This window comes from Phasianus colchicus, chromosome 1 (genome assembly GCF_987193195.1).
Source record: "Phasianus colchicus chromosome 1, bPhaCol1.hap1.1, whole genome shotgun sequence".
Taxonomy (NCBI): domain Eukaryota; kingdom Metazoa; phylum Chordata; class Aves; order Galliformes; family Phasianidae; genus Phasianus; species Phasianus colchicus.
In genome coordinates this window covers 124767427-124793477 of record NC_143436.1, presented here as the reverse complement: position 1 = coordinate 124793477, position 26051 = coordinate 124767427, and the positions used below count along the sequence as shown (strand labels likewise).

The following is a 26051-nucleotide window of genomic DNA, read 5'->3' as shown; positions in this document are numbered from 1 at the left end:
GCCTAATCTTAAGCTATTTTCTTTCTTTTTTGTTTGATTGGGTTTATCAGTGTCCATGTTTCAGTTTGTTATGCAGAAGTTATTTTAGCACTCCCTCAGAGCTCTTTCTTAAGAAAAATGTCATATACCGTGGCGAGATTATCTACATTAAGCTTTTCAAATCACCATGGTCCTGTAGACTAGGCACTTCACCAGGAAGAAATTGGATGGGAGGATATCCAAGCTATAAATGCCCAAACTCCCCCTGAACATGCCAGCTGTGTGATTTGTCAGCATTTGTGCTCTTCCAGCGTTGCTGCCTTAGCACTTCTGTTCCTTGTGCAGAGGAAAGAAGTCATGCCTCTGCCTATCCTACCTACTGACCCCTTAGGAAGAGGGGAACAGAAATGCTACAGAGACAGCACTGAGCATAGAAACTGTCTTATTTCGGGCGTTTTTAGATGCCTGCTCCCTACTTTGTTGGATACTCAGGAACAGAAATGCCAAGTACCTATGCTTTCAGAAAATGCATGATTGATTTGAAAACATCAGGTGGTCAATCTTGGTGCAGTGGTTGCCTGGGCAATTGGTTTTTAGAAATTGGAATTTCTGAAATGAAATAGGAATTTCTATTTCTGTGATGCTGAAAGCCACTCTCAATCCTTGGTATAGTCTGTTTTTTTCTGCTGTTGTTTTCAGTTTACTGTTTTGGTTATTTTTAGTGTCTACAAATGCATTTCTACAACTGCTATCAGCAGAGATTCTATGTTTGTGTGCTCCTTAAAGTTTCTGCAAATGATTTCGTTATCATTTCCTCAATTCTGCTATCCATTTTTCTCTGTGGTTTTCTTTGTACATCTGTCTGCAGTAGTTTAAGGAGTCAGCTTATTTATTTTAAAAGTTGAGCAATTTCTGTAATAATTTCCTTGGTAAATTAGGCAACACTAAACTGAAAGGGATATTCACCATGAATACTTGGGGTGCTATCATAATGATTGGCGTGAGGGTTATCTCTTTAGAGAAAATACATTAATGTAAAACTTTACGACTTGAAATATGCTACCCAGCTTTAAAGCAAATGCAGTGGCATCCTGATTTTGTAAATAAGCTACAGCAATATTCTGTAAGTTTTGATTTAGAAGAAAAAAGCACATAACAGTTCCACATTCATCAGTCTGATTTCAAGCTCAATGAAAGGCAAACCAGAGAATGAAGGATGTTAAAGTCCCTTGCTTTGTTTAAGTTGCATTCTCTGTTCACAGAGGTGGCAGAATACATGCGTTGTGACTGATGTGTCCTTTCCAAACAGGTTGATGTAGTAGAAAGGACTTTGCTGCTTTCAATTACTTTGTGTTTCACAGCAGGCCAAAGAGATTTTGCACAAAGTCTGAGGGAAACCTGTGCTTTAAAACTCAGCAAGTTAGTGACTCCCTCTGCCTCTAGGAAACGAATTATAGCTCTGAAGTTTGTGAATCCCGAGCTCCCCCTTGCTTATGTCACTCTGTCACCCATAGGAAAATATGACCATATTTCTTAGCTTGGGAAAAAAAAAAAAAAAAAAAAAAAAATCACACTTTGCGATTCAGTTTGTGTTCAGCTAAAGTTGCAGTTTCACTCTGCACGGAATTGAAACTCTCAAGCTCTTGGCTGAGTGAAAGGCAGTTCCTAACATGAGAAAAATTAAATCAGTCTTAGTCCGAAAGAGGCACAATGTGACAGCTATCAAAGTTTTCAAAGTTTGAAGCTGCAGATTGCCAGAGAGGTTTCCAAAGGCCCTGAGTAGCCATAGACAGTCGTTGGGTTAAGTGGCTGCACACTGTGCCTTAGAAAACTGACGTGCAACTCATGTTAGTGGGCATGAAGCACTTCATGCTTAAAGTCTGTTCCAGTGTAATGCTCCAGAGACGCGTCTAGATTCTTGAAATAATCAACTGCAGTTTTGCCCTGCCATTCTCCCTGCCATTCTCCTATGTACGATGACGCAATTAATTAAGCACGTTTGCTTTACAACAAGGTGAATAGCTACAGGTAAGTTAAAGCTCACTTTCTACTCTGGTTTTCTGTTTTGTTTTGGTTCCCTTTCTGAAAGTCTCATTCACTTAATAGACATTCTTACACTAAGAATTCATCTTAAAGAGACTTATCTGCTTACAGGTCTCGGTTAAAGGCCAGTTCTTAAAGCTGTTAGCAGCAGAAATGAACCTTCAATAATAATAAAAAAATGATTGAACTTTCAAATCTAAAATACTGTTAATGTCAGGCTCGCTTTGTCTCTTTGTGGTCATAGAACTTGCACTTAAAAAAAAGAGGAACTCAAGCTTCTGCAAATCTATATTGCCTGAAGTGAATGCTGCCCTTGCGTAACACATCCTCCTGTCTGATTAACCTCAATTTCTCATTCCAAATATTTGACAATTGTACTCCTTTGGGGTTCCCTGTGGCATCTTGGAGTCTTTATAGATCCTTGAAGTCTAACACTGTGGACAGGTAAACAATGGAGTTTAAAATGAGAAGCATGCTCAGAAGTAGCAGAAAACAGAGAAAGTTTCAGCTTGAGATGAAAAATAAACAACAACAAAAAAACCCTGTTGTTGCAACAGCACGAGGGTTTATGAGCAACACGGGAAAAAATATGAGTACTCAGTTATTTTTATGAGGAGTGGAGGAGTAACGGAGGTAGTGCTGTTTTAATTTTAAAGCCAGATATTTGAGGAAGTGGATTGCAGCAGTTGTTTCATGTTTAATTATTTCTCAAGCTGCAGTTCAGCTGAAGAGAAGAACGATAAAGCAGTGGTTGCTGCTGTTGTCTTGAGTGATTTATGCCACTCCTTTCTACGGGATCTGAACCAGTGAAGACCTCTTTTATGCTGTTTTTTCCTGCTCTGATTTACAGTTTCTTCTCATGACAAATCTTTCAGAGGTGGCAGCACACAGAAAATGGTAGGTGAAACTTTCATTTTAAAGTTGTTAGTGCTCTTGGGTTGGAACTGCTGGGAAAAGTTTTCAAGAGTATATTCTCTATTTCTGCTTTTAAATGTCCAAACTTGCTGGGGTGGCTATAAGTTGCAGTTTTAATAATGATAGGCAATGAGAGTTTTATGCTAATGTACTATGGGAAGAGTAGAGTGAAGTGTTTTCTACTAGCTATAATTCCTGTGTTGCTCATTGCTCTCTGGCCTTTTGCTCTTTCACCTTTTAAAATGCATAAGGAACACTTATAGTCCTGCTGTTTCTGAATATTTGAAGAACACCACAAATCAGATGGAATTCAGTTATGGATTTGTGCATATCTTCAGTTAATATTGGAATAGAAGTATTTCTGAAATTATAAACAAACCATAGATCACAGAGAAAAGGACAACTCTCATGTGTATCTTAGCTGTACTTTTAAACTAATATGTTTAAACTACTTTTCTGAATGCAAGGACTTTGCACAAGTCAGCATTGCCTACTGTTGGAAACCAGCATTAGCTGGGGAGTGGACTCTGATATCCAGAGGTCCCTTCCAACCCCTTTTCTGTGATTGTTTATTTCTTTTGATTTCATCTGTCTTCTTTATTTTTTTCTAGTACAGTATTGGGCACAAAGCGTGTTGCATGTGAACAGTTACACAGCACCAGACTGCAACAATTTGCATGCAAAATAACACATTAGAGGGACATGGAGATGCAAGTTTTGCAGAAAAATGAAATGCAAAGAGAGTAAGAGCTAGGCTTGCTCTGCAAAGACGCCTGGATTCCTAAAAATACAGCAGCAGGTGTGCATTCAAAATCTGAGCATTTTACAAGTCTCTGTAGCCAATTTTTTGACACCACAAGGATCTTTCAAAGATGTTCCTGAAGACTTTGATGTCCCAAATTCATTGCACCTGCCTTCAGGCCACTAGTAGTGCAGTGCCTCTACACCCAGGCAACTCCCTCTGTAGAGAGGCCCCACCCTCCTCCCCTGCTTACTCCTATATACCAGTGCAGTCCAGGCTGATGGCACTGCATTGAGGAATATGGATAAGTGCCTAGAATTTAGTCCCCGAGTGTAGGATCTGAGTACAAATGCACAGAGAAAATTGGTAATGATCTAGGCAGCAATGTCATGTTGTCCAAATCCTGATTTAGAGCTTGGATGGAGGGGTTTAACTTAGCAAACCCCAAAACCTTGATTTTGACTAACTTTTCCTCAACAGCAGCAAACCTGTGGTTTACAGCAGGTTTTCCTTCCTTATTTTAAAATAGCCACTCAACACAGATTCCAGTGGTTGGCAAGGCCATTCTTTTTCCCAGGCTTGCTGTCATGGCATGGATTTAGTTGAATAGCACCAGTAAATAAAATTAAATGCACTGTTACTTAGCATTTTTGCTAGTCATTACATTAATAATTCAGTGTGTTTTCTTGTAAAGAAGAAAGGCAGATTTTTTACAATAACGTACCCAAATGTCTCTTTTTATTGCAAGACAGACCCTCAGTTTTCTGTGTACTGTCCCTTCTTCTCCCTCCCACTTTCTTCTACGTTAATTCAGAAATAAGGAAGTCTTTAAAAAGAAATGTAGGATAGTCAAATGAAACAAATGTATTTTATCTTCTCCATATTAGCTCCCATCTTGCTCTGATAATTCTTATTCATCATTTTCATTCAAGTGCTTGTCTATGTTAGGAAATTAGAAAAGTTAAGCATCCTGTAAAGTTGACTGGTTAGACTGTACTGAAGACACTGGTGAATGATCAGATCCATGTCTTCAGTCTGGGTGAGTTTCTAAAATGAACTAGTGTATACCAAATGAAGATTATTTTGATACAACTAATGATTCACAAGAATTGAAGATAATGAGATATGACTCACTGCTTTGGAATTCATGGGCAGCTTTCCTTGAGTAATTGTAAAAATGTTGGATAATGGCTACCAATCTGGATATTTAACCAAATTTCCATTTTCCGTGGACTCACTGAAGAAAAGAAGATTCTGTAGCTCTTCCTCAGAAAAGGAAAAGAGATCATAGTGGAGGAAAGCCTTCCAGTACTAAGAATATTGTATAATTTTCAAGTCCAAAAATAGAGAACTCAAGATCTGCACTAGACTTTTGCATTTTTCCATCCATACTGAGGCCTTGTATTCAAAAGCTCACTGAATGAATCCCTGAAGTGATTCTATCTTGTTGTTGAATCTAGAGAGCAGAAATGCAGTGCTGTGAGAGATTTGATCTAGCTTCACTTCCATTTGCTGCCTCGCTAGTCAGTAGAGCTCTCTTCTAGATACATAGATGAACAGGAGATTTAGCATTGTTATCTGAAATAACAAAGAAACACTTTCATACTGAAAGGATACACTATTGTATGTAAACAGAGCATAAAACAGGAAGTCCCAGTTAATCTATGTCATATACAAAACATGTTTAAGGAAACTCTCAGTAGTTTTTTCCCATACTGTCTATGCAGTGAGCAGGTCCTTGTATGTATTGAATTACTATAACACTTTTAAGAGACATACTCAATTTTAAATACCTTTTATTTTTATATTTAGACCTACAGGAAGTCCTGGGTCCCCCTGGACTCTCTCTCCTTATTGGACAGTGAAAATGTAAGCTGCTATTAAATATTGAAGCACATTCATTGGCTGGTTTTGGTCAACCCTGCATCTGTTCTGGCTCATAACAACTGAAGAATGCTTGCATGAAATTTGAATTAGGCATGCAGCTGTTTGTGTGTTTTTGAAATTTTATACTAGATTTTAACTAGCTATTTTTTCTTTGTTTCAATTCCTTCTGAAAATTTACTTTGCTTGTTTATGTATATTAGACAGCTGCATTCTGCTAGCTGTCTAATACTGCTTACCCTTAAATAAAGAAAATTCACAGAAACGGACCTAACTACATACCGTGTCTTTTTTTTTTTTTTAGCAGATTCCTTAATTTCTTTATGATTCACTATTTAGAGAGTAATATTTGTCTAATCAGTGCAATATTTAATTATAATAGAGAAAAAAAGAGCATTTGAGGAAATGTCAATACATGCCTTCCCCCAGACTTAGAATCCTTCCTACACATCCATTTCTGGACAGTGTGAGACAAGATGCTAGGTTAGCCATGTGTTTGGTTTGCCCCAATACATGTCCTATGACATTTGTTGCCATTGCATTTGATTAACACCTCCCTACTTCCTTATTTTTAGGTACGTCATGCAAAGATGTCAAATGCACTGCTGATTATCTTGCTCTTCTTATTTCCAATGCTGCTATCAGGACATTGGTTTCCCAAAACTTTACCCTGTGATGTGGAAGCCTTTGAAGGTACTGTGAGAGTAGACTGCAGCGATCGTCACCTCACGGAAGTCCCCAGAGGGATCCCTGGAAATGCTACTAACCTGACCCTGACTATTAACCATATCCCCCATATCTCTCCAGCATCCTTTATTCAGCTAGAAAACCTTGTGGAGATTGACTTCAGATGCAACTGCGTGCCTGCCAGACTGGGGCCAAAAGATAGCGTGTGCAGCACACCACCATCAATTGAGAATGGCAGTTTTGCTGCTCTGAAAAGACTGAAGTCATTGTATTTGGATGCAAACCAACTGTCAGAAATACCCCAGGGTCTTCCTGCTACTTTACGACTGCTGAGTCTGGAAGCAAACAGATTTTTTTCTATTAAAAAAAACACTTTTTCAGAGCTCAGAAATATAGAATTATTGTATCTGGGACAGAATTGTTACTACCGTAATCCATGCAATGTTTCTTTTGAAATTGAAAAAACAGCCTTTCTGAATCTGAAAAATTTGACAGTACTGTCCCTGAAGTCTAACAACTTAACTTTTATTCCACCCAACTTGTCTTCAACTTTAAAGGAATTGTATATTTACAATAACAGAATTCAAGAGGTTCAGGAACATGATTTAAGTACCCTTCACAACCTAGAAATTCTTGATCTCAGTGGCAATTGCCCACGTTGCTATAACGCCCCATATCCTTGTACTCCCTGCCCTAATATCTCAATTAAGATTCATTCAAAGGCTTTTTATTCCTTGAAAAAATTAAGAATTTTGAGACTTCACAGTAACTCTCTTCGGAGTATACCAAGCAGCTGGTTTAAAAACATCAAGAATCTCAAAGATCTTGACCTCTCCCAAAACTTCCTCATAAAGGAGATTGGAGACGCTCAGTTTTTGAAGCTTATCCCCAGTCTTGTAGAGCTGGATCTGTCCTTTAATTTTGAATTGCAGATGTATTCTCCATCCTTGAATCTGTCTAAGACGTTTTCCTCCCTTTCTAACCTGGAAACCCTAAGAATCAAGGGTTATGTCTTTAAAGAACTGAGAGAAAGAAATCTAGATCCATTACTCAGTCTTAGAAATCTGACAGTGTTGGATCTTGGCACTAATTTTATTAAAATTGCTGACCTAAGAGTGTTCAAGAAATTCCAAGCTCTCAAAATCATAGATCTCTCAGTGAATAAAATTTCTCCTTCTTCAGGTGAAAGTAACTTTTATGGATTTTGCTCTGACCCCACAATTACAGTAGAGCAGTACAGCAGGCAAGTTTTACAAGAGATGCATTACTTTAGGTATGATGAGTATGGTCGAAGTTGCAAGTCCAAAGACAAAGAGGCTGATTCCTACCAACCTTCAGTCAATGGAGATTGCATGAGTTATGGAAAAACTCTCGATTTAAGCAGAAACAATATATTTTTTGTTAACTCTGTAGACTTCCAGGATCTCAGTTTCCTCAAATGCCTCAACTTGTCAGGTAATGCCATAAGTCAAACTTTAAATGGAAGCGAATTCTACTACCTGTCTGGATTGAAATATCTGGATTTTTCTAACAACAGGATTGATTTGCTATATTCAACTGCTTTCAATGAGCTGAAATTTTTAGAAATTCTAGATCTGAGCAATAACAAACATTACTTTCTGGCAGAAGGTGTTAGTCACGTGCTTAGTTTTATGAAAAATTTGGCCTACCTGAAGAAGCTGATGATGAATGAGAATGAGATTTCTACTTCTATTAGCATGGGGATGGAAAGTCAATCTCTTCAAACTTTAGAATTTAGAGGAAATCGTTTAGATATTTTTTGGGCAGATGGGAAGACCGAATATCTGTCATTCTTCAAGAATCTGACCAAACTGGAACAACTGGATATTTCCTCTAACATGCTCAGCTTCTTACCTCCTGATGTTTTTTCAGCTATGCCTCCAGAACTCAAGATACTAAACTTAACCAGTAACCGGTTGAAGACATTCAATTGGGGAAATCTCTACTTGTTGACCAAGCTAGTAACTCTGGACCTCAGCAATAACCTTCTGACTACTGTTCCCCGAAAGCTATCCAATTGCACTTCAACTCTCCAAGAACTGATACTCCGAAACAACCGTATTACACGGATAACCAAATATTTTCTCAGAGGTGCCATTACATTGTCATACTTGGACCTCAGTTCAAACAAGATCCAAATAATTAAGAGATCTAGCTTCCCTGAAAATATCATAAACAACCTGAAGGTGCTGCTTTTGCACAACAATCCTTTCAAGTGCAATTGTGATGCAGTGTGGTTTGTTGGGTGGATCAATCAGACTCACGTGACAATTCCTCTTCTGGCCACAGATGTGACCTGTGCTGGCCCAGGGGCACACAAAGGAAGGAGCTTGGTTTTCCTGGATCTGAATACCTGTGAGCTGGACACATCCTATTTGATCATGTATGCTTTATCAACTTCAGCTGTCCTAAGTTTAATAATGTTTGCAGTTATGAGTCACCTCTATTTCTGGGATGTGTGGTATAGCTATCATTACTGCACTGCCAAGTTGAAAGGCTATAGACGTTTACCTTCACCAGACACCTGCTATGATGCTTTTATTGCCTATGACAATACTGATCTGGCTGTGAATGAATGGGTGATGACAGAATTGGTTGAAAAGCTGGAAGATCAAAAAGCCAGGCAGTTCAATTTATGCTTGGAAGAAAGAGACTGGCTTCCAGGACAGCCAGTCTTTGACAACCTTTCCCAGAGTATTCAACTGAGCAAAAAGACCATATTTGTGCTGACCAACAAGTATATTAAGAGTGGCACTTTCAAGACAACATTTTACATGGCCCACCAACGACTTCTAGATGAAAAAATTGATGTGATTATCTTGATATTTCTTGAGAAAGTATTACAGAAGTCCCGATATGTTCAGCTGAGGAAGAGGCTGTGCAGAAGTTCTGTTCTGGAATGGCCAACTAACCCTCGATCTCAGCCCTACTTCTGGCAGTGTCTGAAAAATGCCATAGCTATGAACAACACTCTGGCTTACAACAAACTTCTCCAGGAAACTGTTTAGCTTTACTGCTCCCTGTAAAATACTGTTACTATGTGTGGTGAGGAAAAGATGCTGAACTTGCTATGGAGAAAATGTGAAAGTGGAGAGAATAAATATAATGGTGATATGATACCCAAAAATGAAACGCACAATCTGTCCCAAAGATAATAATTGCATTGTTTTGCTATGACGACATTAAATATAAACTGATGCCAGCACAGATGATTAACTGTTGCACACCTCATTCAGCATTTGCAGCAAGAGAAGATGCAACAGAGTCACCACTCCCAGTTTCAGTTCGCTGGAGAACATCTGACATCACCTGGCTGGGTCAAATGTAAGTGAGACAATTGATCAGCTCAATCTAGTTCCCAAGCTGCCAGGAGGAGTTCAGTTATGCTTGAGGTTGCTGCTGTTTGGATCACTGTTGGAGTAAATGTAATTTAATTGAAAAATATTGTTAATGCATTTGTGTGTATTTATGAAAATAGGAAAAAACACAACATGTTAATTTCAGAAAATACTTTAAGTGAATTTCATGTTTAGGAGTTGGGGAAATGTATGCATGATTAACTTTGCAACTCATGGATGCTGAGCCTACCAATTCTGCTTGAGGGGGCAACAGCTCTAGCCACTGGGGAGATGATATGCTGGTGGGACTTAGGGCAGAAGCTTGGATGTAGTATGGGAGATCTCCCATCTCCCACTGCTGCATTGTCACAAAGGTGGTAAATTGGAAAAGATTTTGAAGAACTTGCATGTACCAAAATGGGAAAGTGTGAGAGAAGAGAAACAAGTCAGAAGAGCTTGCAAGCTGTGGATCAGGAGGAATTACAAGGTAAAGGGAATCTTTGCATGGAGCTGGCACATGGGAGTAAAAAAGGAAGGAAGGACAGCAAGCAGATAGGCTGAGAGGGAAGCAAAAAAAAAAAAAAAAAAGAAAAAAAAAAAAAGAAAGGAAGAAAGCAAAGGAAAAGAGAGAAGAGAAAGAAAAGAAGGTAGGAAAAAAGAAGTTGAGAGAGATGGAAAGAATAGCAAAAAACAATGGCTACATTATGGTGTAATAGAAATCCTTTGATTTACTGGTAGTTTCCAAACGATATGTTCATTTTGCATTTCACTGGTTTTCTTGATTGCTTTCTGAGCTATCTGCTTCCTGAAGTCTCAAACTTTCTCTCCAGTCTTGTGAGTCAGCTGTAGAAGCGCAACTTCCCTGTTTCCATCAAGGCCCTCAGTGTTTATGAACTGGAACCATGTCTAGCCAGTGCTGGAACATGGGACCATGCCAAAATGACTGATTCATTTGCCTCTGGCTGCCCAGACTTTCTCCAGAACAAAACACAATCAAAGTACAAAACATGTAAGACCAAGTTGTAAAAGGATAGCACCCACCTGATTGTTTCATTAGCCATATTGTTGTTGCTCCAGAGCATCTTCAAACTTCCTTTGCCTCCTTGTTCTCCCAGCAGGTCTATTTCCCACAGCAGCTGTTGAAAGTGTGACTGGGAATGGGCTTGACTTTAGACACATTCTAAAGAGGAAAAGAAACACCATTCAGAAAAATAAATACTTGAGCCTGCTCCCTGCTTTAGTTCATAGCGCATCCTCATACAAACACATGGAAGTAATTCAGCTGGAGATTTTTCAATGACAATATAAACTTACGTGTGTTACACCTTGCACTTCTGTCTACAGTACAGTTTGGACAGCTTCTCTCATCTCTCTCAAAGCCTCACTACTGCTTAGAACCTACTTAGCTGCTTCCTGCACTTATTCACCTATATTTCTGCCCAGACCTTTCCTCAAACAACTCCTTTTTGATTTAGTTCTAGGCAACCAGGCACACAAGAATGCAAACACAAAAAAAAAAATCAAAACAAAAAAACACACTTCACTTAATGTTACAGAAAATAAGAGAGTTATTTTTCTCCCAGTTTGTCGCAACAGTTTTATTGATGAATATCTGAAGCCTGAGAAAGAGGAGGGCCTAGTTAGCAGAGTGGGTGTTTATGGTTATATTTTAAGTAATACCTTGTAAGGATTGTATCTGTAATTCTAAACAATCTGTGTCTGCAAATAGAATAACGTGAGATCTAATGCAACTCTCTTCATAAGGGAATGCTAAATTAAGAACTTCTGTCCCTCGGTTACTGCCTCCCTTTCTCCCCAAAGCACTTCTGTCCAGAGCAGTTTTCTCTTTTTCAGCCTGAGTGGATAGTGCCAGGGCATAAAATTGCTTGGCATACCTGAGGTTGAGCGAAGTATTTTCTACTCTTTTACTGAGAAGTGACCAAAGGATGGGTATGCAATGAGTGGCAATGGGTATATATACAAAATTCTGACCTTGTGGTGTGGCAAGGGACTTACTCATGCTGTAGTGCAAGACCACAGACAGGCCAAGGATGCTGCATGAACCCTTTTGGGAGTATATGAGAGAGATGTTGAACTGTGCTGTGATTTGAAGTGGAAATCAAGTGATCTACTGACATGGTACTGCTCAATGTTAGGGCTAGTGCTCTCAGACATATCCTTCATTACAGAGAATAGAGCCCACTGCCACTTTCATGTGGCAAAACACTTTGGAATATCTGTGCTTTTCTCCTGCAAATAAACATGTAGGCAGGGGAATAAGGAGAGAATGAGAAAGACTGAAACACCAATTTCTATCTCTCTTTCTATTTTAAGCTAAAATGATAATTTCTGCGTCCCTCATTCTATTTCTGTGTTCTGTGGCACTTTGGAGAGGATGTATTATGGCCTCAAGTTGCGCCAGGGTAAGTTTAGGTTGAATATCAGGAAAAACTTCTTTACAGAAAGGGTTGTTAAGCACTGGAATAGGCTCCCCAGGGAGGTGGATGAGTCACCATCGCTGGATGTGTTTAAAAACCGTTTGGATGTGGTGCTCAGGGACATGATTTAGCAGAGGGTTGTTACAGTTAGAGTCGTATGGTTAGGTCGTGGTTGGACTCAATGATCTTTAATGTCTTTTCCAACCTGATTGGTTCTATGATTCTAATTAGCTGAAACAGGCCTACATCCTTCTCTTAAAATGCTTCAGGATATATTCAGAGAAGGCCGCCTATTGTCCAGGACTTTGCATGTTTTTCAGGCTAAAGATTACTCAGAGGACAACTGAGTTTGTTCTAATATTTCTTTGTTTTATTGTTGTTTGATTGATTGATTGATTGTTGGTTTTTGAAGTCATTTCATAAATCACAGAATCACAGAATCACAGAATGGCCAGGGTTGGAAGGGACCTCAAGGATCATGAATCTTCAACCCCCCTGCCACATGCAGGGCCACCAGCCTCCTCATTTAATGCTAGACCAGGCTGCCCAGGGCCCCATCCAATCTGGCCTTGAACACTTCCAGGGACGGGGCATCCACAACCTCTCTGGGCAGCCTGCTCCAGCACCTCACCACTCTCTCTGTAAAGAATTTCCCCCTGACGTCCTAACCTAAATCTCCCTTCCCTCAACTTAAAACCATTTCCCCTCATCCTGCTGTTATCTACCCTTTCAAAGAGTTGATTCCCCTCCCCTCTGTAGGCTCCCTTTAGGTATTCAAATGCAGCAATTAGGTCACCCCACAGCCTTCTTTTCTCCAGTCTGAACAAACCCAGCTCCCTCTGCCTGTCCTCATAGGGGAGGTGCTCCAGTCCCCTGATCATCTTCGTGGCCCTCCTCTGTACCCTCTCCAACAGCTCCCTGTCTTTTCTGTACTGGGGGCTCCTCATTTGGATGCAGTACTCCAGATGGGGCCTCACAAGAGCAGAGTAGAGGGGGACAATCATCCCTGCTGGCCACTCCTCTTCTGATGGAGCCCAGGATACCATTTGCCTTCTGAGCCGCAAGGGCACACTGCTGGCTCACATTAAGTTTTTCATCTATCAAGACCCCCAGGTCCTTCTCCACAGGGCTGCTCTCAAGGACCTCTCCTTCCAGTCTGTAGGGATGCTTGGGATTCCTCCAGCCCAAGTGCAAAACTCTGCACTTTGCCATGTTGAACCTCATCAGGTTCACCCAGGCCCACCTTTCTAGCCTCTCGAAGTCCCTCTGAATGGCATCCCTTCCTTCAACCATGTCAACCGCACCACTCAGCTTGGTGTCGTCAGCAAACTTGCTGAGGATGCACTCAATTCCATCATCGATGTCATTGATAAAGATGTTAAAGAGCACCGGTCCCAAGACAGACCCCTGGGGGACGCCACTCGTTACCAGCCTCTACCTGGACACAGAGCCATTGATGACCACCCTCTGTCTGTGGCCTTTCAACCAGTTTCTTAGCCATCGAGTGGTCCACCCATCAAATCCACATCCCTCCATTTTGGAGAGAAGGATGTGGTGGGGGACCATGTCAAAGGCCTTGCTCAAGTCCAGGTAAATGACATCGGTCGCCTTTCCCTTGTCCACCGATGCCGTCACTCCATCACAGAAGGCCACCAGATCGGTCAAGCATGACCTTCCTCTGGTGAAGCCGTGCTGGATGTCATGGATCACACACCTATTCCTCATGTGATCAAGCATGTCATCCAGGATGATCTGTTCCATGATCTTCCCATGCACAGAGGTGAGATTCACCAGCCTGTAGTTCCCAGGGTCCTCCTTGCTCCATTTCTTGTAAATGGGAGTGACGTGACCCTTCCTCCAGTCATCCGGGACCACACCAGACAGCCACGACTTCCTCAAATATGATGGAGAGTGGCTCGGCAACCACCTCAGCCTGTTCCTTCAGAACCCTGGGATGCACGCCATCTGGCCCCATAGACTTGTACACATTCAGTCTCATGAGGCAGTCTCAGACCTGCTCTGTCCTCACAGCGGGGGGGGGGGGGGTATTTACCACCCCAGTCCCCACCCAGAGGTGTAGGGATGCAGGGCTCAGGGACGGGAGAAGTACTGGAATCCTGGCCACCAGTGAAGACTGAGGCAAAGAACTTTGGGTATTGCTTGCATGATTGGTGTAGGAGTGACTGAACTTATACAGCACTGTAGAGTGAGAGGTTTTATAGTGGTATATCTTGTGAACTGGTGTGAAGTCAGTGAGGAAGAAGAGTGTAATGATATTTGACTAACCTAAAGGTAGACATCTACAGCTGCATTAACAGGTCTAGACTTCATTCTCCTTTCAGAGGTGAGATAGAGGTATTTGACAAATATCACTTATGTCATCCTAATTCAGAGGCTTAAGGTGAGTCAAAGTAATTCCACACCAAAAGTAGGATTTCTCCCCATTAGCCATGAAGTGTTCCTTTGGTGAGTATGTCAGATGTGGGCCACTACACTGCAGATGCCTTCAGTTACATGAATCATCATCTTGCTCCAGATTTACATATGCAGCCAGTGCCAAGCTGATCCTCAATATCATGTGAACAGAAAAATATCAGAAATATTATAAACAGCAAATGTGATAACCAAAACTGTTCTTCGTCATTATACCACATAATGACTGCACTTGGTATTTAGTCTACACGGCCTAAAACAACTACACATGGAGTAGGGAGAAGCAGAAAGAAGAGAAGGGAAGGAGAATGTTGGCAAATTTGTCACATTTTTACAGTTCTAGTACTATCAGCAGAAAAATGCAATGTTTATGGATATATTGGTATCGTTATTGTGGCACAAGAAGAACAATGAAAACTAAATGAAACTCAGTGAAAACTGGCATGTAACTATGCATGTAGCGTAGAGAGAGTGGTGATGAACTGGTTTAAATCCAGCTGATCACTGGTAGTGAGTGTTGTTCCTCAGAGGTTGATATTGGGAACCATTCTGTTTAAGATCTTTATTGATTATTTGGATGAGAGAATTGAGTGCAATCTCAGTAAATATGCGGACAACACCAAGTTGAGTGAAAGTATTGATCTGTCTGGAGTAGGAGGGCCTTGCAGAGGTATCTGGACAGACTGGATCAATGGGCTGGAGCCAAAGTGATGAAGTTTAACAAGGCCAAGCATCGGATCTTGCACTGCAGCCCCAGGCAATGCTACAGGCTTGGAGCAGAGTGGCTGGAAATCTGTGTGGAGGAAAAGAATCCAAGGATGTTGGTCAACACTCAGCTGAACACGAGCCAGTAGTGTGCCCAGATGGTCAAGAAGGCCAATGGCATCATGGCTTGCATCAGAAATAGTGCAGTCAGCAGGAGCTTGGAGGTGATTGTCTTTCTGCTCTCAGCTCTGGTGAGGCTGCACCTCATGTACTGCATTCTGTGTTGGGTCCCTCATTACAAGAAAGATATTGAGGTCCTGTAGTGTGTTCAGAGAAGGGGAACAAAGCTGTGAAGAGCCTGGAGCACAAGTCTTATGGAGAGTGACTGAGGAAACTGGGATTCTTCAATCTGGAGAAGAGAAAGCTCAGGGGAGACCTTATTGCTCTCTACAACTACCTGAAAGAAGGTTGCAGCAAGATGGGTGTTGGCCTCTTCTGCCAGGTAGCAGTGATAAGACTAGAGGGAATAGCTGCAAGCTGCACCGGGGAAAATTCAGATTGGGTATTATAAAGAATTTCTTCTCTGAAAGAATGGCAATGCATTGAAACAGACAGCCCAGAGAGATGATGGAATCACTGTCCCTGGAGATGTTTAAGGAAAGGGTAGAGGAAGTACGTAGAGATGTGGTTTAGTGAGCAGTATTTGTGGTGGGTGGATGGTTGGACTAGATGATGTTAGAGTCTTCTCCAACTTTAATGATTCTATGATTCTATTATAGTTTTGTATGAATGTATACTTTGCTTCACATGTGAAGAATTTAAAGTTGACTCTCTGTGAGAATGATTTACATTGGAAAGGACCTCTGGAAGTCAAAACAGGTCTAATTTCCACATAGCATTATCTTACATCCTTGTTCAGATGATATGAAGTTGGAATACTTTGTGGGAAACATGATATCTTGTAAAATAACTTTAGAATCTTTAAAAGACCCCATAAAGATCAGGAAACCTTGTTCTGTAGTAGATCTCACATTTGGGTAATGGGTATCAAAAACAGCAAAAATTTTTTGTCTTCTGAATACCGGTTGCCTCTTCTTCTCCTAAATGTTGATCTGAAGGTACCTAACTATGGAAATAAGCTGAACAAGATAATTAGGTCATTCAGGTTATAGTTCTTCCCACTTGCTTCTGTTGTAGCTCATCGTCATCGATTGTGTGTGGAAGTTAGCCTCCTAATTTAGGAAGATAAATTGTGTGTCTAAATGCAAAAGACATACACATTCATCCACCATTATCTCCAGCAGTATAAATGGGAAAAGGTACAGAGAAGTCAATCCACTTGTACAGAGAAGTCAATCCACTTCTACATCGTTCATTTGCTGATGGTGAAACTGGAAAAGTGAATGTAGCCATCCAACCTGTAAAAGCAACCTGCATGTATTGCTTGTTAATGAACACATTCACTTATACATGGGATTATTTACTTAGAAATATAGCTAACCTGAGAATCAAATGTGTACACAGAGAGAAAATTGTAATTTGTGTGTAGAGATTATTGAGGTTGTGCTGAGGTAGATGAAAGTCCTGTTAAGTTACATAAAAATGTTTTTTGTTTTGTTTTGGTGGGAGAGTATTTTTGTTCAACATACGCAGCTGAAGATGTGATATTAGAATAACCAATGATATAAACCTGTGGCCTTATCGATTTGTTCTTTTCTTTCCTTCCTTTATTGTTACTGAGGCATACTGCTAATAGCAGAGTTCTGAGCAAAAGCAGACCTAGATAACTATGCTGTTTTAAAGGAAACATACACAAAATAAAAATCATATTTGCCAGTGCAAACTCACTCAGGAACATTTAAGGAAAGAATGTTTCAGGCTCTTCCTGGCAATGGTATGATAAAAGGATTAACAGTGGATTTATATGATCATAGAAACTGAAGTAAACTTGCACAACTGAAGTTTTAAGGTTTCCGTTATTTTTTCTTTTCTGAACTTTTTCTTTCTTTTTAAAATCTATGTTCATTTTCACTGCCTTAGCTACTGAGTTTATCTGTGCTGTACTCCGCATAGTGATATCTGCAAGCCTAACATACTTAACTAATATTATTAAAATAATTTCACAAGAATGAGAGGTTCCGGAAGTAGGTGTTGCTTAAAAACACATTCCCAGTTTTGTGTTTTTCCTGATAATGTTCAACTTTCAATTGTGTGCAATTTCTTTGAAATTGCTCTCCGTGTATGAAGGAAAAAATCCTGAAAGTTGAATCAAATGAATTTTTACCTTATATTCTTGTTTTCTTGTTCACAGATTATTCTGACCCATCACTGACTCAGAATATTTGAGATCCACAGGTCTATGTGGATTATATTGAATATATGAATTGTATTCAGACAAGATTATGCTTTTGAACATTGCAGCTGGATGCTACATCCCATTCATAATAAAATCTCATAATTCTTAATTCTCCAGTTATCTTGGAACATATTTTGAGGGCTGGTAGAAACACAGTCACTCATTTGTGAGTGTGCTCATTTGTTTATTCTGAACTCATGTTTGTGATGCAAAAGCAGCAACTTTCAAAAAAGGATTTTAGCAACCCTTGCTCTATTGGACAAACAAGTTGCAAACACAGACTGAAGACACACTCCTTCCCAAACAATTTACTTCTACTTTCCGTGGCTGAAATTCTGTGAACAAAATCCTATTCTGAGGTGAAATCCAGTCTTTTCAAGATTCTTGACCTTCAAGCAAAGACATTAATCCCATAGCAGTTATGTAAGCGTATGTAGACATATATGTACATATACACGTATATCCAAAACACCTTCAGCTATAAAGAAAAAAAAGTAATTTTTGATGTCATATTAACTCAATTTTACCTATTTTGAATAATCCGTCAACAAATTTCACGGAAAGAATGTGGTGGAATGTATTCGTAGGAAAAAAATCCAGAACACAAACCCCATAAATTATGCTAAATACATAAATAATTCTAAAGAAAGAAGAACCTAAAAGTGCAAAACAAACACATTTTCTTGAAGTAACATTCTATTCTCAGGAACAAAAAATGAACTGATGGTCTAAGACTGGAGCAGTTCTCAAGTATTTTCTTGTATTAGTAATTTTACACGCAGTGAGTGGCAGAAATATATAGGGAGAACGGAGGGCTTTTTTGTCATCCGTTTCTTACAGAAATTTATACACTTATTTTTAATCACTGAGCTTCTTTTGCAACTGTATATTTTATTCAAAACTAATACAACTTCTGCATTATCTACTATGGAAATATATTCATTTCTTATCAGCATGACACCTATTGTTCACTGTTAGACTTCCTATATTACAGTATATTATCCAAGATGAGTATGCTCTAAAGACCTTAAATTGTATTTGGTTATTCCACCATTAATGCCTTCTCATCATTTTGAAAAAAAGAAATGCAAACACAATTTCTCTTTTGTATTTCTCTGGTCTCATCTTTCCCCTTCTATCCCTTCATCTAGTAGACTGGAGAATGTGCTCCTTACAGACACTTTCCCCCATTTTTTATCCCTGAGTTATGATCAAATCAATTCTTAATTTTCTCTCTCTTGAATAAATCAGCTCTGCTTTTCAAACAAGAAAAAATAAAGCTCCTCTTTTTCAGTTTCTCATGGGAAGACATTTGAACTAGCAAGTGGCACAATGAGCAGAGAGGTAAAAGAAGCAATGCTCAGCTTGCTTCAGATGGAAGCAGCTGTGTTGCATGACAAAGCTAGGAGGGAGCAGCCTGGGGAGCCCCAGCCCAGCTTTTGCCACAAGCAGCAACTCCAGAAAGAGCTGGGCTGCCACCATCTGCTGTGGACTCCTAGGTTCTCCTTAAAGCTCTTTCCTTGGGTAAACCAAAAGTCACATTTTAGGCCACCAGGCTTGACTGTTTTCTCAGCCTTTCTACTGAAGAAAGTAAGCTTAAGAAGGATGAGCAGAGACTATGGAATACTGCAGACACAAAGAACCCCTGAATGAAAGATAACTGTATATGGATCCCATGAAAGCATCACACTAATTTCCAAATCTTCTATGTGTTTTTTAACTATGATGCATTGGTCATATATATATACATCTTAAGTTTAAAATTACATTTACTTTTGTTCATAAATTCCTAAATTTCTGGTAACTTCTTGCACTCTCTTTCTCTCTTCTTCCCTAATGAAGAATATGATAGAATAGAATAGAATAGAATGTCTTGGGTTGGAAGAGACCCCAAGGATCATCAAGTTCCAACCCTCTGCCACAGGCAGAGCCACCAACCTCCAGATCTGGCACTAGACCAGGCTGCCCAGAGCCCCATCCAACCTGGTCTTGAACACCTCCAGGGTTGAGGCATCCACAGATTCTCTGGGCAGCCTGTTCCAGTGCCTTACTACTCTCTCTGTAAAGAACTTCCCCCTGGCATCAAAGTTAATCATAATGGATCATAATACATCGCCAAATACACAGCAGAGCAGAGTAGCTCTTGTGTCTCAGCAATATAGTAGTTATTTTTCATGCACAGGTCTGGAAAATTTCTTCCACTATAGCTGAATAGAAATTGTATGGTGGCAGAATGAAACAATACAAACTGCAGCATGATCAGAATTTGAATCTGATGTATTCCTGTTCTAGAGATGGTTAGTTCTCAATAAATCCCCACATTCCCCTGCCTGCTGATCATCATGTGCCTGCCCACCCAGCAAGTGAACTTATTGATTCTACTTCTTATTTTTCTTTATACTTTTTATTGACCTTCTCCTTTATCTTATTTCCACTTCTTGTTTCATGGGAACTCTTTCTGCAGAGCAAACAAATGGACTCAACATTAATCTCAGATGCCTATGTTCTGCATTATGCTTTATCCTCATTTTAGATGATAAAATTTCTCATGGCAGTATTCGCTTTGAGATATTTCATATGCACCCATATGCCTATGCATTAAATAAAATCATATTGCATATGATTTTGCACATTGCATGTTGCATATTACACAAAATCAAAGTATATCCAGGAAGCAACTTCATATCATTTTAAATGGATAAAGAAGAGACATGCTTACGTTGCAAGTCCACAGGCATTTCTTGTTCAGTTCATTGCAGAAAAAACACTAAACTTGTTACCACCATTTATTTGTCATTTCTACAAATAAATAGTTATCTCCTTCAGCATGAATCCATATTTAATTTTTTTTCTGTTCATCATGAAAATGCTTTAGGTTATTTTAAATTTGTGTTGTTGTGCCTTGCAGTGTAGGGTAGGAAGAGCCATCCTAGCAAATTGAACTATATTTCAAGCTTATTTCTGCATCTGTTGTAAATGTAAACATTTTTTGAATTATGTAGCAACTAGTATAGTAGTTACACTAAGATACTGACTTCTTAACATTTTTCATCATAAAAGCTTTTCCTTCAGGCTACTTCTTATCTTACTGGAGAGTCTTTGAAGACTTGCAGTAGCTCATGCAAATGTTCCCTACATATTTTATTCATGTGGAGGTATTTGCCCACAAGTCAATGACCAGAATACAATCTATATTCACGCTGGCCATTTTAATACAGATGATGGGCACACTGCTTCGTCTGCACTACTGTAATTCCTTATTTTAGTATGTGAAAAGCAACATCACTGAGCTTTGAGTTTAAGCGAGGCTTGGGAGAACTAAAGAAATAAAGTATCCTAAAATCATGACAGTTTAAGAGCATTCAAGGGATTACTCAAGTGTTTTTTGACAACTTTTAGAACTTTCAGATTTTTACATTGGACTGGAATTGATACGTTAAGCCTAAAGAATACACTAAGAAAGGTCTCCAGCCTTTTTGTACATCAAAGGCAATTTTATCAACTTAAAAAAAGTTAAAGAAATGATATTTGAAATTCAATCAGTACTGAACACACTACCTGGAGGTCCTCCACCTACTGTTACATGGTTGAGGTTTGTGACAAGCAGTACTGTGTGCATAACAACTGTTTCTGAGCACAACAAAATCGAAGGAGATAGGAGGGGAAGAAAACTGATGCTATGGTATCTGCTCTGGAAAATCTCTTCCCACACTATATGGGACTTTCTCACTCTCACCAACATGACATTGCGGACACTGTCTCACTGTAACCTGACACGTGTGCCATGCTACTTATCCATTTCTCTGCAGCACCTTGATCTAAGTCTTAATGCCTCAGCGCTACTTTTCCATGTGAACACAGCTCTGGAAGCCCATTCAAATGCATCCTTAACAAAGATTTCAATTTTGACTAGCATTACATTTCCCCAAATACCTGCCATCTGCTTTCAGAATTGGCAGAGCTGTAAAAATCTCCCTTCTGTGGATGATTACTACACATGGGTGATAGCCTTCGAAGAGCTCATACAGAGTTCATGCACTCTTGTGGAAGAGGATTTATCTTTCAATTACCAGAAGCAAATGTAATACCATTATCTAAAGCTTTCTCAGCACTTGTTAACCCTGATATCATTGCAGCATATGAACTTATGATTGAAGTAATTATGTGCTTAAAGGGCATTTTCAAAGAGCTAAACAAAGCATATGCAAACCTCAGTTTACCCTTAAAAAAAGTAAATGTCCTTGATCTTGGTCCAAACTTCATTAGAAAAACTGACAGGCATGTATACAAGGAATTAGATAATCTTGCAGACCTATTCTTGAAAGAAAAAGCATATATTCCCACAATCAAGGGGAAATAGTATTTTTCTTAATAAGTATAAATGATTACCCTCAGCTGATAGAGAAACTCAAGTCACAGGCATCACTAACATAATCTGATGGATAAAAAGAGCATATGTACTATTCAGATAATCAACACTGTAAACAATACCAAAGTATCTTGGATTTGGGGAAAAATATTTTCTTCATTAATATAAATGAGTTTAAATTTCTTAAGGGTGTAGCTTGTTTGCTTTTTTCTTCAAATACTGTAGTGAGGCTTTCAACAACATTGAATTAATCTTTCGCCTAATGTGATATTTACATCTCTTAGCAAATTGAACACACCAGTTATTTTGCATTTAAAGAGGTGCATAATCTCAAAGTAATATACTGCAGCTATTACAAATTATATATTTTAGTGGTAGATTTGGCATATTTATTGAAAACATTCCTGAATTAAAGATTTCTCATTTAAACTTGAATGAGATTTCTCCATCATTAACATTTTAACTAGGAAGTTCTTCCCTTCAGAAATGAAGCTTCAGGGAAAGGTATATTTTTATTATATGACAAAATGGAAACAAATTATATAGGATTATATAGGTTAGAACTCTTCTTATAATAATCCTTTATATATCTCTCTGAGGGCGTTTGAAAATCTGCCAAAGAGCTTAACTCAACTGTATTTCAATAACAACAAAGTACACATTCCCATCTGGGAAAAACTTAGCTACTTTAAATCCATGAAGCTGCTTGAGTTAGAACTGATTAAAGACAGATATGCAATTATGTCTACTATATAATTTCACACAGCTATTTCATACTCTGATTCTGAAACAGAACAAAATTGATATGATTTCTATTGAGTTGACTAATGGAGTTGCAGATCACTAAATCCAGATTTGAGTTGTAAGCGGCTCCAAGGCTCAGACAAATCAACATTCCCAGTGGAAATTAGAGAAGTTCTCTTAAATGAAAAGGGAACAATTTTCATCACGCTTGTTCATTTCAGAAAAGACAAAATTCCTATCTTGCAACTGTACAATGCGTCCTATTTATTTCCATGGAAACTACAACAGATATAAAGAGCACATCAACACTGATAAAGCAAATTCTCAACAAGAAAACACTCTTTTTCAATGTAGTAATGACCATAAGCCACGCATTTTCACTAGTGAAGTACAAGACCCTGCATGCCATGCTCATAACAACCTGCACCATTGGAAGTGACCCACTGTTGCTGTCTCTGCTGAAATGCACCACCCACTGCTTCACTGAGCTCACATCACTGGTGGTCTCCATAAAAGTTCAGCAACTGTCAATGGATGTCACTGGGTGCCATTTTTTCCACCTGGAGGGATTCAGTGCCACACCATTACTTCATTCCCACTTCCATGTCAGATGCCATTGTGTCAGACTGCCCCTCTACTGCCATTTGTCTCATGGTAAAAACATGTAATGGAATATTGGTAGAAAGGGTCAGCCTCTACTGCCATACCACCAACATCCGCTTCTGATGTTGTGGAGCAACATAATAGCACACTAGGTGTTACTTTTGGAGAAGCCCTCATACCATCCACAAGAATTCACTTAACCAAACATATTCCATAGGACATCTGAGAAGCAGCATGACTGGCCAGAAAGTGCTGAGCTTTCATTTCACCGAAAGGAAAAGGGGACAAACAGGTCTTGATGTGTCCAGAAGGAAGGACCTGAGAGATGGGCAAAGCTGTGGCCAGCAGATGGGTGCAGAGTGTCTGAGTGGCAGAAATACAGTGCCTGTCCCATGAGAAATGTAAGAAAGGGTCAGTGGAAATACTGTGAACATGGAACTGTGACAGCTGTCTGAGGGAGGGCAGAATTATTGAAGAATTTTTAATTGGTGATCCTCAATACTATAGATTGCTATTAAAAACAGAAATGTCATAAATTTTCCTTTCATTGAAGTTTTGTGCTGCCATTTTCAGACCTACTGACTTTCTGTATGCAATGTCACAACTGTAGTCATCTTACCTTGTTGCAGTGTTTGCATTAGAAGGAGATGGTTTATGTTTTGGAAATGCTCTTTTCTCCCCACCAATTACAAAGGAATTCATGAAGGCCCTGGAGTGTACTCTGAGAGGGGCAACAAAGCTAAGGTATGTTTGGAACAGAGCTCTTATGGAAGCAGCCCAGGGAACTGGGATTCTTTAGTCTGGAGTAGAGGAGGCTCAGTGGAGACCACACTGCACTGATTGTGATAAGGTGGGAGTTGGACTCTTCTCCCAGGTAACAGCAAAAGGATGAGAGGAAACAGCCTCAAGTTGTGCCAGAGGAAATTCAGGTTGGATATCAAGAAAAGTTTTCTTCTCCAAAAGAGTAGTCAGGCAGTGGCACAGGCTGTCCAAGGAGGTGGTGGAGTCACCATCCCTGGGGGTGTTCAAGAGCCACTTATAGATGTGGCACTGAGGGACAGTTAGTGGACATGGCGATGATGGGCTGATGGTTGGGCTAGAATGATATTTGAGGTCTTTTCCAAAATCAGTGATTTTATAGTTCTGTGAAAACATGAAATTTGTGACATTTGTATTTTAACAAATGAATCCTACACAAGCTGTGAACTTCATGTCTCACATGGGCAGACAAGGCTAGCTGCTAAGTTTGCTTACAACCCACAGCTGGCAAACATCTGTAATGTAAATATTGATCCTCCCTCTGGCAATGAAGATGATCATGTTGTGGACGTTGCAAAGAAATACAGAGTGTATGTCATCTGTAATATTTGTGTGGGTAAGACTTAATGCTTGTGAGCTAACAAACTACGGAGGGTTGTTTTTTTTTTTTTGCAGGACATCTGATGTTTCCCAGCAATGTTGAAGCTGTTACACGGGTGTCAAATTTATGCTATCTGCATGCTCTTGACTGATTGCCCTGCACCACTTCGCATGTGCAGCAAGGATTGATTGGCTACTGCTAATGCACATCCAGAAGGCCTTCACAGCTACAGAAAATCCTTGGTGTCAGTATATTTAAAACTGAGGAGGCAGACCAAAGAGAACAAACCTATCTGACTCATAGCCACACTTCTTTCCTGTAGAGGGGTCCCTCCCCCACTTATGGCCAGATTCTGCTTTCCTCACACTGTGCTGGAACATTCCCACAAAAATCAGTTCTCCATTCATGAGGTTGACCTTTCTGTAGCTGATTACTCTGCATTCTCTGCAACAGAGCTGGTGCTGCATGTAGCTGTCCTGTCAGGTGCTGCCCTGTTGGCTGCAAGCTTGGTATTGACGTTGAGTTTGATGCAGAGCAGTCCTGCCTGCAGTATTGTTCTCTAATGAACAGATTTAAGATCTTTTAAATTCAGAATTGGCTCATTTATACTGCGGACTAATTGTATGCCACTATACTCATGTTTTCACTTTATCTTCCTTCTCCTTTCACCAACAATAAAAAATTGCATAGCACCTGGTTCCTGTTTCATAGTTTTTGATTCCATCAAAAGTTTCAGACTTCCCTTTAATCCTTCTTTCACTTCCTGATTTTAAGATATCCAATTACATACTCTGAAAAGAAATTGTTCCTGTATTTATTCTGCAGGTAGCTTGATGGAGTTCCCATTTTAGTTAATATATTTGCTTTGGTACTTGAGTCTGCTTGAGGAAATTTTGGTATTAAATTCTTGTCATTAGACAGTTTTAAATTCTGGAAAGGATTTATCAAAGATAGAGTTTATGTACTCTGCAGCAATGTACAAGTCAAACTCATGCAGCCAGTTTCCAAGGACATGAGGTGTACTGCAGGAACATGAGAGTCTTTCAGCAAACTTACCACATTTAGTAAGGTATCACAATTCTTGCAAGTGGCATACAGTCTTATTTTTATTTGAAAAAGTTGGAATATTTCAGTTTTGATTTATACAAACTTGTAAAGACTCACCAATCTTTTGAAAATTTCCACATAAACATGCTGTAAAGGTTTAAATCTGTTTTTGTGTTGAACAGACGCTCAAAATGAGAAAGAACAGTACTCATTTTCTCATGCACTGCTGCTAACATTTCCATCTTTGTTTTCAATGCCATAAGGGGACAATTCAGGTCAGACAATGGAGACAACAAAGGCCAGAAAAGGAGTGTGCATTGTTGATCTAAATGGAGTCCCAGTGAAGCCAGTGGTAATTCTTCCATGACTTCAAGGGCTTTGAATTAT

General features: G+C 39.5%; 1 protein-coding gene across 6 annotated transcripts; it reads left to right on the top strand.

The window, feature by feature from the left end:
• The first annotated feature begins 1644 nt into the window (after positions 1-1644).
• Positions 1645-25366, top strand: LOC116230739 (toll-like receptor 7). Of its 6 annotated transcripts, none has more exons than XR_016460181.1 (5): positions 1645-2007; positions 2736-2919; positions 5492-5548; positions 6139-9595; positions 24692-25366. XR_016460181.1 is itself a non-coding variant. In XM_090125632.1 (4 exons), the coding sequence occupies exons 2-4, from the start codon at positions 2917-2919 to the stop codon at positions 9277-9279; spliced, it is 3201 nt and encodes a 1066-aa protein (XP_089981758.1). In that variant the 5' UTR covers positions 1645-2007; positions 2873-2916; the 3' UTR covers positions 9280-10215. The 6 variants fall into 6 exon arrangements, 4 of the variants coding, with proteins under 4 accessions (XP_089981758.1, XP_089981750.1, XP_089981775.1 ...); XR_016460182.1 differs by lacking the exon at positions 24692-25366 and adding an exon at positions 17497-24681; XM_090125632.1 differs by lacking the exon at positions 24692-25366 and having other exon boundaries at positions 2873-2919; positions 6139-10215.
• The last annotated feature ends 685 nt before the right edge of the window (positions 25367-26051 follow it).